We start from the raw sequence: 15,005 nt of genomic DNA, 5'->3' as shown, positions 1-15,005 counted from the left end.
TATCTTTGTCTCTACGTTTTACCTATTCACTATATAACTAGTAACAAAAAAAACACACACTATAACTGGTTCCACCATTATGAGGATTGAGGATCTAGGGTATCTTGCTGAAACAAAATTGTGTGAGAAACGGCATCGTTTGCGTTTTGGCGGTAACATCAACTGTATACGTGGGAGATAAAGCCACATCAGCAGCTCAGTTACCGTTGAGGCTGGTCGTTTGTGTTTGTTTGACAAAGTTTGAAGGTTAGTTAGATCTTTTGTTACCTAAACAAAGTTTGAAGGTTCATCAATAATCATTATAGTAGAAATAATTTCAGACAAGCTGGTGAAACATAGTATAAGTTTAGGCAAGAGAGGCTTTGACTTTGCATGCCATAATGAGTTTTTATTAACGGAGTCAAAAAGTTTTAAAAAATAGTGATCCCTCTCAGGCTACACATGTCACATGGCTTTTGAGTTTCTTTCGCATGTCACATGGCTTTGAAGTTTTCACTAACAGAGACTTGGACTCTGTAATCATACAAGTTTATTTTGTACAACTTTGGTTCTAAAGTTGTATACTTTTATAGATGCTGAGGTATTTGTATTGAACTCACTACCTCACATCACCTCTGAGTTTTTTTTTTTTTTTTTGTAGCAAATTTGCAATGAAAGGCAAGGTGTTCTTGGGTCAATACTTGATATGGGTGATAGTACTGTTGGGGCAGCTTCACGGATATAAAAGCTGTATTCAGAAAGAAAGGAAGGCTTTTCTGGAGCTGAAGCAATACCTCATCTCCATTTCTGAAGAAGGACAATCTGATTATGTTCTCACTACTTGGACTAATGACACAAAGAGCCAATGCTGCTGGTGGGAGGGCGTCAAGTGCAGTCGTACAAGCGGACGGGTGACCAAGATTGCTTTTGGTGATTTATTCCTCAAAGAGAGTTCTTTCTTTAATCTTTCGTTGCTGCATCCTTTTGAAGAGGTTCAAAGTCTAGACTTATCCGAGTGCGCTTTCAGTGCCTTGTTTGATGATATAGAAGGTAAATCTATGAAGTATTAACTCTTACTTCTAGAGGGGCTTGGCTTATCTCTTGTTTTGGTTCAAACTTGAAGGTTAAACACCTCTTATCACCTATTGGAGTGATTAGGGTGACCTATCTTATTATGTTCATATACTTTGCTAACAAGATTCTTTCTCACTTGCAGGTTATAAAAGCTTAAGTAGATTGAGAAAACTGGAGATTCTGGATCTCTCTTCAAATGAATTCAACAACAGCATCTTTCCCTTTCTTAACGCTGCTACGTCACTTAAAACTCTGTTTCTTGGGTTCAACAAGATGGATGGCCCTTTTCCTGTTAAAGGTGTGTTTCTCCGTTAGTAACAAAAGGTCTACTTATTACTGATTGATGTTATCTTTGGTTAGATCTTTTAAGCTTTGTACTGCAGTCTCTCTGTTCTGATTGCAGCATTTCTTATTATTTTTCTATTCTCCTGGACTCCCTTTCAGAACTAAGAAACTTGACAAAATTGGAACTGCTGGATCTGAGTGGAAATGGATATAACAACTCCATGCCAGGTAGCATCTATGTCAGTTTTTTTGTTTTTTGGTCTTGAGAGTACCTTTAAACTTGTGCATAATTGGTTTATGCTATCTCAAAGATCATAACTATCCATAATAACAAGATGTGTCTTGATTTGCGTCTCTTTGTCCCGTGGCAGAGTTTACTCACCTGAAAATGTTGAAAGCTTTGGATCTAAGTGCCAACTATTTTTCTAGCTCAATGGAATTGCAAGGCAAGCTAGCTAGCTTTTTAAAATCTCTCTTTCTTTGCTTTTATCTACTTTGTTTCAGAACTAAAGTATATGACTAACTTGAAAGTCTTGTTCTTGGTTCTAAAGAATTCTATGGATGTTACACCAAAAAAAAAAAAAAAAAAAAAAAAAAGAATTCTATGGACCGACCATAACGTTTTTTGTCTTTCTATGAATTATGTTTCTGCAGTTTTCTGTGGAATGAAGAATCTGCAGGAGCTGTATCTCAGTGGAAATTATTTTTCCGGCCGGCTTCCTCTGTGTTTAGGTGGCTTGAACAATCTACGTGTTCTTGACCTTTCACTAAACCAATTAAGTGGAAATCTACCATCAAGTTTCAGTAGACTCGAGTCCCTCGAATCTCTGTCATTATCAGATAACAACTTCACAGGCTTATTCTCACTCAATCTACTCGCCAACCTCACAAGGCTCAAGGTGTTCAAACTTTCATCAACATCCGATATGTTACTAGTAGATACAGAAACTACTTGGCTGCCAAAGTTTCAACTAAGTATTGCTTCTCTACCGTCCTGCGGATTGGAGAAGATCCCAAACTTTCTTATGTACCAGAAGAAGTTGCATCTACTTGATCTATCCAGCAACAGAATATCCGGAACCATTCCTTCCTGGCTCTTGGCGAATAATCAAGAACTTGAAGTTCTACAGTTGCAGAATAACTCATTCACTGTCTTCCAGATTCCTACAACAGTCCATAGCTTGCAGTTCTTGGATCTTTCAGCTAACAATATCAACGGAGTGCTCCCTGATGATATTGGACATGTGCTCCCAAATCTGAAACATATGAATGGCTCTCATAATGGTTTCCAAGGTAACTTTCCATCGTCTATAGGTGAGATGAAGAACATATCGTTCCTGGACCTGTCTCATAACAATCTCTCTGGAGAGCTACCTAGAAGCTTATTCACAGGATGCTATTCATTACAAATCCTGCACCTCTCTCACAACCAGTTAGGTGGTGATGTTCTTCCAAGACAGACTAACCTAACATCATTAGTCGTGTTAAGGATGGATAACAACTTATTCACAGGGGAGATCGGAGACGGTTTGCTTACCTTGGTTAACTTGTCAGTACTTGACATGTCAAACAATCTTCTCAGAGGTGCTGTTCCAAGTTTGATACCAAACTCATCTGATATGTTTATGTTGTTGTTATCAAACAACATCTTAGAAGGTACGTTACCGTCTTCTCTGCTGGCTAATCAACATCTCAACTTTCTTGACCTCTCCGGGAACTTATTATCCGGAGCCTTGCCGTCATATGATAGTTCTACCTACGGGATAAAGTTGTTCCTACATAACAACAGCTTCACAGGGGAGATACCAAGAACATTGTTGGAAAATGCTGAGATACTTGATCTGCGGAACAATAAACTCTCTGGGAGTATCCCAAAGTTTGTCAACACCATGGACATGAGAATATTTTTGTTGAAGGGTAATAAGTTAACAGGTTCTATCCCAAGGGAACTGTGTGGTCTGAAAAACATTGGACTTCTTGATCTTTCGAACAACAAGCTTAGTGGAAACATACCTTCTTGCCTCTATAATCTATCATTTGGATCAGGAGAGTACGAGCAGGTGAGGAATGGAGCCTCTGAGGCATATGGCTTTGTACCGAGCCTTCAGTTTGAACTTTACCGAACCACATTTTTGGTAGATGAGTTCAAGATAGACTATGAAACATACATGAGTTTTGAAATCCAGTTTGCAGCAAAGCAAAGGTATGATTCCTACACTGAAGAATCTGAGTTCAGCAGAGGAACAGTTGATTTTATGTATGGTTTGGATCTGTCTAGCAATAAGTTAAGTGGTGTTATCCCATCAGAGCTTGGAGAACTCTCGAAACTACGAGCCATGAATCTATCTCGCAATTTCTTGTCGAGTTCTATACCAGATAGCTTCTCAAAGCTGAAGGACATTGAGAGCCTTGATCTTTCTTTTAACATGTTACATGGAAACATCCCTAGTCAGTTAACAAATCTTACTTCTCTTGCTGTCTTCAACGTCTCCTACAACAATTTATCAGGTATCATTCCCCAAGGGAGGCAATTCGACACATTCAACGAGAAAAGCTACATAGGCAATCCTCTTCTCTGTGGAAAACCAACCAACATGATCTGTGAGAGAAACAACTTTCAAGAACCAGATAATGAAATGGAAGTAGAGGAGGAGTCCACGATCGACATGGTATCTTTCTACTGGAGTTTTGCTGCAGCTTATGTGACAATACTTATTGGAATATCCTCATCTCTCTCTTTTGATTCTCCTTGGAGTAGATTTTGGTTCTACATCATTGATGCTTTCATCCACAAGGCGAGGAATTTTCTATGGTAAAATTAGTGCTGGCCGTTCAAATTCGTTGATGGTCCCCCATCTGATGCTGTTCTTCTCAAACCCTCCTGCTTTATATCACAAACTTGTGTTTAGTTCTTGTGTACTGTTTGTCTTTTGAATAAATGAAATGCCTCAAACATATATAGCTGAGAGCTGGCTTGGTGTGGTTGGTTCAATAAATAGTATACTCAAATATAAGAAATACAAGAACTTGCATGAATACAGAGAATTCCCTGTTAGTTCGCTGTCTCCTTTCATGAATTCTCCTAATCTATATCGCTTTACAGTTTTTTCTTTTCCAGTTGACAATCTCAAGAACTTCATTTATTACATAGCGCACAAATATGATTATTATGCTCGTTACATGAGAACCAAAAATGAGCATATGAAATTAGCAAAACAAGAAAAAGACCAGAGAGCCGAGTCAGCAATTCCGTGACCGTTTAAGTAGAAATGTATAACGGTAAATTATACCACACATTATTTTTTCTTGATTTCATTATCTTTCAACCAAAGTCTTTGTTTTTTTTGTTCAAAACCAAAGTCTTTGTTAACTTGTATTTCTTTTGGTAAATGGGTCTTAGAGAGACATATATCACACCTTTATTATGAATGTTCTCTGCAAAGACCTTGAATTTTCTTATCATGCAGTTATAAGTAAACGATAGCGATCACTCACTTAACGTATGGCATGGTTTTAAAGGGTTGTCGTTAACAGAGACTTGAAATTTCGTAATTGTACAGAGTCTTTTTATCTATAACGGTGAAGGCATTTTCTTTGAACTTCATAACAAAAAATGGAGGGGAAGGTGTTTTTGAGAAAATATTTGATATGGGTGATATTACTGTTGGGGCAGCTACATGGATACAAAAGCTGTGTTGAAAAGGAAAGGAAGGCTTTGTTGGATCTCAAGCAATACCTGATCTCCGTTTCTGTAGAAGGACAATCTGACTATGTTCTCCCTACTTGGACAAATGACACAAAGAGCCATTGCTGCTGGTGGGAGGGTGTCAAGTGCAATAGTACAAGCGGACGGGTGACCAAGATTGCTTATAGTGATTTGCACCTCAAAGAGAGTTGTTTCTTTAATCTTTCTTTGCTGCATCCCTTTGAAGATGTTCGTAGCCTGGACTTATCCTTTAACTCCTTCAGTGGCTTGTTTGATGACGTTGAAGGTATTTTACCAGGTTTCCATTGGAACATCTTATAGCTACCATAACGGTTATCTTGTGGTTTGTTTGATCATCTGGTTTGGCATTGGAACTTCATATATTTATATCTGTGTTGGGGTTCTACTTCTGTAACAAACCCATTGTATAGGGATATGTAGTAAATCTTACCTTTTTGATATTATGGTGCTTGGATTTTCCCTGTTTCTGAATTGAGTTGCTCATATCTGTGTGCCATGTTGCTTGTTGCAATCACATCCAACCGTCATCTGAATTCTCTTCACTTGAAAATTATAATAAAATGTTTTGAGATATGTTTTCATTATTATATGCTTAACAAGATTCGTGTCTGCAGGTTATAAAAGCCTAGGGAGATTAAGAAACCTGGAGATTCTGGATTTCAGTTTTAATAGTTTCAACAACAGCATCTTTCCCTTTCTTGATGCCGCTACATCACTTACAACTCTTTCTCTAAGTGGTAACAGCTTCAATGGACCTTTTCCTGATAAAGGTATGTTATATATCCATTTGTAACTAAGTGGTTGCACACATGATGACCTTGTTATTAGTGATGTCTATGTTATCAGTTCGACTTAATAGTTAGAAGTATTTTATAACTTCTAAGACGTTTTATATTTGTTGGATGTCGTTTCAGAACTTACAGATTTGACAAATTTGCAAGTGCTAGACCTGAGTGCAAACAGATTTAATGGCTCTCTATCAGTACAAGGTAGCTCAAAACTACTTTCTATACAATAAATTTTCTTGAGATGATCATGTTCTTAGGCAAAGCTATTTTCCTTTGCGTGATTTTATCTTGTGGCAGTTTCACCTGCCCTGAGGAAGCTGAAAGCTCTGGATCTAAGTGTTAATGAATTTTATGCATCAATTGGATTGCAAGGCAAGTCTAAACATATCATATGATGTTGCATTAAAACTGGTATTGAATTAACGTTTACTCATGTGCATGTAATTTTGTAATTGATCATCGCAGTGATTTGTGAAATGAAGAATATGCAAGAGCTTAATCTTAGAGAAAACAAATTGTTAGGTCAGTTTCCTTTATGCTTAACTGTCTTGACTGGTCTTCAATTTCTTGATCTCTCAGCAAACCAATTGACTGGGAGAGTGCCATCTTCTCTCGGTAACCTTGGATCCCTCAAGCACTTATCGTTGTTAGATAACAACTTTGAAGGTTTATTCTCATTTGGTTTGCTTGCAAACCTCTCAGAGCTGAGGGTTTTCAAAATTGGTTCTAAATCCAAATCATTCCAAGTAGACTCTATAAGTTATTGGAAGCCAAATTTTCAACTGAGTGTTATTGAACTACAATCTTGCAACTTGTTTAAGGTTCCTAATTTTCTCCTACACCAAAAGAATTTGAGTATCATTGATCTTTCTGACAATAGAATTTCTGGAGTTTTTCCTTATTGGCTATTGGCAAACAATACGAAGCTCAAAGTTTTGTCTCTACAAAATAATTCTCTTACAAGCTTTCAGCTACCGGAATCTGCACATAATCTGGGTTTCCTGGATGTGTCAGCCAATGACTTCAATCATCTGCTTCCTGAGGATATTGGGTGGGTACTTCCTCATTTGATGTATATAAATCTAGCTAATAACGGTTTTCATGGATATCTTCCATCTTCTTTGGGTAACATGAAAGAGCTTTCTTATCTGGATCTATCTCACAATAGCTTCCATGGGAAGCTGCCAAGAAGTTTTTTAATGGGTTGTTACTCTATTGGAATCTTGACATTGTCACATAACAAACTAAGTGGAGAAGTGTTTCCAGAAGCAGTCAACTTCACTGCTGTACTGGAACTATCTATGGATAACAATCTGTTTTCAGGAAAGATTGGTCAAGGTCTGCGGAACTTGAAAAGCTTGAACCTACTTGACATTTCGAACAATAAACTCACGGGCGTTATTCCGAGCTGGATTGGCGAATTTACATACTTGAAAACACTACTACTTTCAAAATCTTCCTTGGAAGGTGAAATACCTTTTTCGTTGTTCAACTTAACTTATCTTGAGCTGTTGGACCTTTCCTCAAATACCTTATCTGGTGGCATACCTCCGCAGGTCAATTCAAAAAGGCCAGTAGTATTACTCCTTCAAGATAATAATCTATCAGGGGTTATTCCAGACACATTGCTAATGCATGTAGCTATACTTGATCTGAAATATAACAGATTGTCTGGGAATATTCCAGCTTTCACTGACACCCGAAACACTCATACTCTTCTTCTTCGGGGGAATAATTTAACAGGCAATATTCCCCGCCAGTTGTGTGGCCTAAAAAACATCCAACATCTTGATCTTGCCAACAACAGACTGAGCGGATCCATACCTTCATGCCTCAGCAATACATCATTTGAGTTGGGGAAAGAGGATACCTATTATGGTACTTCCGTGCTTCAACGTTTCATTTATTTGTCGTATCTGCAAAGAAACTTGCGTGTAGAGAAACAAGACCATGTATATCTACAATCTCCTAGTTTACTGGAGCAGGTTATGAGGAAGACAAGCGACAAGTCAAGCGGCCAGATTAAAATTACATTTGCAACAAAACACCGATACGATACCTACTACCTGCTTGGAAATCTTAGATTATTGTATGGAATGGATCTCTCAGATAATGAGTTGAGTGGTGATATCCCAACAGAGCTTGGAGGTCTTCTGGAACTACAAGCTCTTAATATCTCTCACAACAACTTATCAGGATCGATACCAGAAAGCTTTTCAGGTTTGAAGAATGTGGAAAGCCTTGACCTCTCCTTCAACAGGTTACACGGCCGGATCCCACCACAACTAACGGAGCTGAGCAGCCTATCTGTTTTCAATGTCTCGTACAACAACTTATCTGGAGTCATTCCACAAGGAAAACAGTTTAATACCTTTGGTGCACAAAGCTACTTAGCAAATTCTCTTCTCTGTGGAAAACCAACCAACACAAGCTGCAACAACAGTAGCTTTCAAGAACCAGATAATGGAGTGGAAGCTGATGGGTCCACGATCGACATGGTATCTTTCTACTGGAGTTTAGCCGCAGCTTATGTGACTATACTTATTGGATTATTCACATCTCTCTCTTTTGACTCTCCTTGGAGCAGATTCTGGTTCTACCTCGTTGATGCTTTCATCCACAAGGCGAAGAGTTTGTTGTGGTAAAACTATCGTTGGGGGTGCCAAATCCATTACTGTGCCCCCTCTTCTTCTCAAAACCTCCTGCTTTGTTTCACATAATATATGTACTGTTTCAGACTTTGAATAAATGTAATGCCCAAACATATGTCTAAGAGCTTGTTTGGTGGTTTGTTGATTAATCGTGGCATAAGTAAATTTACTGTCATTAGTCATTACAAAGACTAATATCAAACGTAATCTTTATAGTTGGTCAAGTGTTTTGGTCTACCAAAGTAAATGCCTTGTGTTTCAAAAAAAGAAGTAAATGCCTTGATTTCACTTGTAAAGTCTTTTCAGAAGTAACTACTAATACTATGTTTGTTTGCGTGTGTTTACTTGTCTATATCAGAGTTTATGATTTGTTAGGAAAAAAGAACTTCATTAAGGCATAGCTTTTGCTTGCAAATTGAAACTAAAATGTAATACCAACAGAGGAAAATCTTGTTTGTATTGCAGAGCTTCAAAATACAAAAACAAAAGACCTTAACACAAGAGTCAGCTTCTTCTATTCATCCTCCACTTTCTTCTACTTCACCTTTTCACACCAAATGCTATCTCAAGATCCTACTATACACCCCCAAAAGATCATTCATCTAGTTAATGCTGTTGCGGATTCTGTTCTGCCTCTTCATCTTCCGCAGCAACGGTTCCTGCATCTGTTCAACAGAATGAATAAGTTAAGACTTTATACCCAATCGTAGAGTCACGTCTGTTCATGAATCACCTTGGTTCTGTGGCGATGAATCTCCTCCAGGACCAGCTTCAGTAGCAGCAGCAACGTCTGTTGATGTCTCATTTCTCAATGGCTCTACATTCGCCTGATCAAGAGTAACCGGTGATGTTTCTGAGTTCACAGCGCCCTGCAGAGTATATTCAGTACACATTCTGGTAAGAAACATCATCATTCCAAATAGCTTGAGCTAATCATTCATACCATATTGAGTTGAGAAGGATCTTGATCTTTGACATCAGAGGCAGCAGCAGCGGTTTCTGCCTCCTGTTGTCTCACAATGTTTACATTGGCATCAGCCTTCTCAATCATAGACGTGTCCATATCATTTGAATCTGCAACCTTCTTGTTAGCATCATCAGAAGGATCCACTGGACCAGCTTGTTGGCTACTACCTGCTGCATCTTCGCTCAAAGTTCTCAGTGACTTTGCTCCATGATCACAATCAAGATCCGTCATAGCAGGCCTTTTCCTGCTAACAACCAACAAAATCAAACATGCTATAGAACAAATGCGCACAAAGAGAAACTATAACTTCAACACTTACCCACTGCTAACGCTTGGACCTGCCGTTTGAGCAGAGCTGTGTCTGTTCGAAAACAAAAAACCCCGAAGCACCCTCCCATCAATGATCGTCTCTATAGAGTAACCTAAAGGGACGTTTTCAGTAACTCTGGCGTGAAAAACTGTTTTCCCTTGATACATCGAGCCAATGCTCATAGGGAGAGTCTCTCTTCCTGCAACAAAACCATATACAGCAACCTGAGTGAGTTCATGTTTACAACAAATGCTTCAAGTTAAGAGACACACCTTGATTAGTGCTGGTTCCAGCCACAGCTAGTTTCTGCGCTTGACATTTTAGCTTCATTTGTTTCCTTAGAGAAAACCTCCCTGGAGTTTGATCAAACCGTGCATTGTATCCACCATCTGTTGGCAATAAGCAAAGATGATTAGGAGAATAATAAGCAACCTTCCAAGTGAAAGGTAGAAACAAAACCTGTGTGTAGGTAGTAGATATCATCCAACGGCTCAAGATTCTTATTGCAGCCACCAACAAAGAAAAAAGAACCAGCCTTGTAAGGACCTAAACATACTGCTCCAGCAGAGAATCTAGCAGATGGCCCTTCTTCCATGGCATGAACTAACTTGGACCATACACCCGTTTCTACAGAGACAAACCAACATCAAGCACTTATAAAGCAATTAAAGGCGTGAGGTCTAAGTTACATACCCACATCAAGCACATAGAGATCATCATAAAGATTCTGAGAATCTGTAAACCCTCCAAATACAAACAAGTTCCTCTCGAGTGCAACGGTGACATGACCAGCTCGAGGTGTTAACACCTGCCCTGAAGTTTTCTTCTGCTTCCATACAAACGTTTCTGAAAAAAATACAGAACCAGAAAATATCAGAAGACATACAGACGCATTAACGATTATGTGTATTCAATAATGATTTTTGGACCTGTATCAAGGATATGAACATCGGAGTAATAATAATCATCCAAATCTTCACCACCTACTACAATGATTTTGTTCTTCCACGTTGAGCAAGTGTGACTGTCTCGTGCAGAGGGTGGATTCCCAGCTGTTACAGCTCGTTGCCACGTTAAAGTCTCTAAACAGGATTAAAGCCAGTTCAATTACATGTGTCAAGAAAAAAAACAAGAATCAGAATCTCTCTCCCATTCCATATCAATGAACACAAGAAAAGGCAGCCTGAAGATGTGTACCTGTATTGAGTGTGTAAAGGTCATTATAGAACACTTCATCATCTGAACCAGACGATCTCCCACAGCCGCCGAATATAAAAATGCGTTTGCCTACAAGCGTGGCACTATGAGCCTCTCTAGCCTCGGGTCCTTCACCTCTAACATCCACGCATTTCCAAGTATGTGAAGCTATCAAATACACACACACACACACACACAATAGATTCAAATTCAAAAACCTCACACCAGGAACAGTTTCTTGAATAACTAGAAACCATAAGAAAAGATGGAAGAGCTTACAAGTATCTAGCACATGCAGATCATTGAGATGATTCTTCCCATCAGTACCACCAAACACAAATAGGTGATCCCCAACAGTTGTACAGCTGTGACTGTCTCTCGGAGAAGGCGGCACGCCTCTGATCACCGGTTTAGTCCATATCTGCGTTCCTGCAACAATGAAGTTTTTGAAAAGGAGGCTATAAGTAAGTAACAACAAAACACCATAGTGCAGTGCAAAGAGGAAAGAAACAATGGATACGTACAAAAGGACAAAGATCAAGATTAGCTACAAAAGAAGATAACTTTTTGAGAATGGTGTATAGTAGTAGATGGGTAGGTAAATGGGGTCTACCACACGAACGAACAAAAAGATTACACAGATCAAACAAAGACTGAGACTTTTGTAAAACCCACTACGAGAATCGACTCACACTAACTGCATTTAGAAAAAAAAAGCGACTTTTTTTTTCCACTGAGATGATGTAACACAAAGAACACTCACCAGCGTCAAAGACATGAACTTGATTGGTTAAGCAATCGTCTCTACCAAACCCACCGAAAACGTAGACAAATCTGCCTCCTTTAATGGCGTTACAAGTGTGTCCCCACCTCTTCCCGGGCCCGGAAGAAGAATCACCGAGACCCACTTGCTGGTTTTGTCGTCGGACCCTCTCCCACCTCATTTTTTTCCTGGAAAATACAAAAGAAAGATTCTTCCTTTGGGTTTGGAAAGTGCGGGAAAATTTCTAAAAGGAGGTTATAAAATTGAAGTCGGGAAAACCGAAAATGCAAATGATTCTTTACTTCTTACGGCGATGCAGAGGATAAAAGGTGCTTTCTCTGTTTTGGGTTCTTAACGATGGCAACCGCAAACGTGACAACCGAAGCTTTTTCGCGTTTGCGGTTAAATCCAATGAGTAATTTAATTTTCCGCAAGCGTTAACTCTGTCCAGTGAGTAATTAGCGACACTCTGATGGTGTCTACCATATTAACTGCACTGCACATTAAATTTTCTGTTTTTCGTTTCTTTTATAAACTTTACTGCAATGATGGCACTTGTTTGTTCAATAAGATCTTCTTGATTGACATCGATTGGACTTGGGTTATTGGCCTAAATTAATGTCATTGTCCAAAATGTCAATGGTAATAATAATTGTCTCACAATGTTAATCATAACCACTGCTATTATATTATTAATTGAGTCATTTACAGCAAATCCTTCATGGACCAGTAATGAAACCAATCAATAGTAGAATCGACCTTTCCTAATCTGCCTCCATGCAATGGCTGCAACCATAGCTCCTCCTCCCATGTGAATCGAGGCAATGGTGAGACTCTTCTTCTTCCCCTGCAATTTCCAAGAAGTTGGTCTAGACTAAGAGAAAGTCATATTGTTTCCAAGCAAACGTAGATTAGATTATCAGATACACACCTCTAGAACCTTTACCAAGTCTTGTCCTAGGGCTAAGATTCCCTGAGTATTGAAGAGTGAGAGTAATTAGTAGAGAAGAGTTTTCATTCTCATTATGATGACTATGTAAAGAGTTCCTTACCATAATTATGGGTATTCGGAATATAAACGCAAAGTATGTAGTAACTTTAGGGTAGAGGAAGATATCAAGTAGTGTAATGGCATATAAAGGTCCCTCTGCACCCTGCAGACAAGTTGAGAAGAGTTTACCTCATCGGCATTTGTTAATTCGAAACAACAACCTCTAAGTCTCTCTCTGTGGATGTATAAGAAACTTACCAGAAATAAAAGGTTTAATTTTGATTGATCCTTGAATGAAACTCCGTAGCTCTGTATGATTGAACAACCAATATATAAGGTAAATATTATTTGAAAAAAATATATCAAAGTAAAAAATTACTTATCTGTGGACCTAGCATTATTTGAGAGCAATGAAACTATTCTGGTTGATATATATACCTTGAGTACTGCCATAACACCATGCACACTTATGAAGAGAAGAGAGCCAGCAAGTGATCCAGCAAAGTACAGCTTCAAAAGGTAGACCGGTCCCAAGGTTCTTGCGATCTAACAGCATTAGGTTAAGAAATGGAGATATAAAAAAAAATTAAGTGGAAAATCAATAACAGGAAACCAAGTCATTATATATGATCTATCTAGAAAACAAAAACAAAAACAAAAACAAAAACCTGTATCCCCAACAGTTGTAGATAGATAGTTCATAGGAAACACATGAATTCACTTCACTCAAGGAAACATTTCACTCTAAAAGATTAAAGCGTTAACGAAAGAAGAAGTCATACGCTGGTTCCAAAGTAGTAGGTCCAATCATGTTAACGATGAGTTGACTGGTTCCAACATTACTAAAACCCGAAGTTATCAGCGTGTGTATTCGTCCAGACATAAAGGTGTACGATGATAGCTTGCCAAACATCATATGGTTAAATACCAAATTATCAACAAAATAATTACCAAAAAAAAAATTATCAACAAAATCCAAGACAAGAGTCCAACAGTAAATAAAGATCAAAGAAAGTTTTGAACATTGTTGGTCTGACCACAAAATTTTGTTGCCATCCATTTCCGGTTTGAATTCTTCCACATGGTAAATACAGCAACATTAGCTAAAATTAACCCGAGAACAACTCCATTAGTTGCATTAAACCAAGACTTCCTGCCAGAGGAAACACACAAGTAAACCCAAAAAAAAAGAAGTGAATACCATGGAAAGCCTACTCGTATAAAAGGAAAAGCAACAAGAGAGCTTTATTCTACTCAAATCAAGAACTACACAGAAATGGTAAAGAAATAAAGCAACTGACTTAGTCAAAAAAAAAAAAAAAATAAAGCAACTGATTTCTCATCGTCCTTTTCTGATTCCTCACACATAGAAAGCATGACTGAATAGAAAAGCTAAAAAAAGTAGTGGAATTAACAAGGTAGATTAACCACATAAATCCCTAAATTTTCAAGAACTTTCCATACTCAAAGACATATGTTTTTCTCAGAATACAATTAAAAAGTATAATATATACCTAGTAAATATAAATACCATTAGTTACTATATAAAATCTGAAGTATGAAGATTATAGAGATTGTTTCAAAAAAAAAAAGATTATAGAGAAAGAGACACTGACATTTCAGAATCCAAGCTCAGTTGTGTTGTGTAAGAAATGTTAGAATAAATAGGGAAGAAACAATATACCATCCACGTTTTTGAAAGCCAGTGAAACCCCAAGGCTTAGGAGGAAGCTGAGGATCGAAGAACCCAGCTCTAGACTCCAAGAGACTTCCGGGTTTCAGCTTCAAATGGGTATATCTCCTCAACGTGCTGGCAAAGAACCCATGAATCTCTGATGAAGAAGACGCGATGCCAGAAGGAAGGAGATGGCTCAGGAAATGATTATGGTGGCTATGGCTTGTGTAAGAAAAAGTGGGCTTCTTCTCCATCATTAGAGATTTAGTTAGCTGCCAAGAACAACAGCCAAAGACAACGAACCTCCGAGGCAAAATCGTATGCATTTCTTTTGTCTATTTTCTTCAATAAATTAATTTCAAATTTTACCAAATGACGCAAAGATAGAAAAAAGAAGCATGTAACTTCTGTTCTGTGTATGATATTGTCATGAGTTATGTGTGTTACCAAAGTCATTTTTTCAAAAAAAAAATTTTTTTTGAAAAACTGCGATATTTCACTGGTAGAGTAGTAGTATCCAACTAATTATTGTATTTGAATCAATTTCTCCTTTTTTTTAATTTATGGTCTCATCCTTGCCTTTTCTATGTCAGTTTAG

At 38.1% G+C, this 15,005-nt stretch overlaps 3 protein-coding genes and 1 pseudogene across 6 annotated transcripts; 2 read left to right on the top strand and 2 right to left on the bottom strand.

The window, feature by feature from the left end:
• The first annotated feature begins 110 nt into the window (after window positions 1–110).
• On the top strand, window positions 111–4,175 carry LOC106357267 (receptor-like protein 14). Its single transcript, XM_048736236.1, has 5 exons — window positions 111–1,029; window positions 1,196–1,351; window positions 1,498–1,566; window positions 1,710–1,789; window positions 1,962–4,175. Exons 1-5 carry the CDS (start codon window positions 651–653, stop codon window positions 4,152–4,154), a joined length of 2,877 nt encoding a protein of 958 aa, XP_048592193.1. The 5' UTR covers window positions 111–650; the 3' UTR covers window positions 4,155–4,175.
• A 758-nt stretch (window positions 4,176–4,933) lies between these two features.
• Window positions 4,934–8,755, top strand: LOC106354370 (annotated as a pseudogene).
• A 135-nt stretch (window positions 8,756–8,890) lies between these two features.
• Window positions 8,891–12,137, bottom strand: LOC106357266 (tip elongation aberrant protein 1). Of its 4 annotated transcripts, none has more exons than XM_048736227.1 (12): window positions 12,044–12,137; window positions 11,742–11,929; window positions 11,258–11,407; window positions 10,979–11,146; window positions 10,711–10,863; window positions 10,475–10,627; window positions 10,241–10,408; window positions 10,054–10,170; window positions 9,791–9,980; window positions 9,448–9,718; window positions 9,238–9,373; window positions 8,891–9,169 (listed from the first exon to the last, which is right to left on the bottom strand). In XM_048736227.1, exons 2-12 carry the CDS (start codon window positions 11,920–11,922, stop codon window positions 9,111–9,113), a joined length of 1,746 nt encoding a protein of 581 aa, XP_048592184.1. In that variant the 5' UTR covers window positions 11,923–11,929; window positions 12,044–12,137; the 3' UTR covers window positions 8,891–9,110. The 4 variants fall into 4 exon arrangements, with proteins under 4 accessions (XP_048592184.1, XP_022544945.1, XP_013652396.1 ...); XM_022689224.2 differs by having other exon boundaries at window positions 9,448–9,510; window positions 9,586–9,718; window positions 11,742–12,080; XM_013796942.3 differs by having other exon boundaries at window positions 11,742–12,080.
• Window positions 12,138–12,272: 135 nt separating this feature from the next.
• On the bottom strand, window positions 12,273–14,959 carry LOC106357265 (rhomboid-like protein 16, chloroplastic). Its single transcript, XM_048736237.1, is given in 9 exon segments — window positions 12,273–12,588; window positions 12,673–12,714; window positions 12,794–12,895; window positions 12,991–13,041; window positions 13,171–13,278; window positions 13,515–13,534; window positions 13,537–13,633; window positions 13,831–13,885; window positions 14,417–14,959. Coding segments are annotated over 9 exon segments (897 nt in total). The 5' UTR covers window positions 14,734–14,959; the 3' UTR covers window positions 12,273–12,483.
• Between the last annotated feature and the right edge of the window lie 46 nt (window positions 14,960–15,005).

The sequence above is a fragment of the Brassica napus genome, chromosome A7 (assembly GCF_020379485.1).
Source record: "Brassica napus cultivar Da-Ae chromosome A7, Da-Ae, whole genome shotgun sequence".
Taxonomy (NCBI): domain Eukaryota; kingdom Viridiplantae; phylum Streptophyta; class Magnoliopsida; order Brassicales; family Brassicaceae; genus Brassica; species Brassica napus.
Note: the sequence above shows the minus strand (reverse complement) of the source record. Positions and strands in the feature narration are given on the sequence as shown.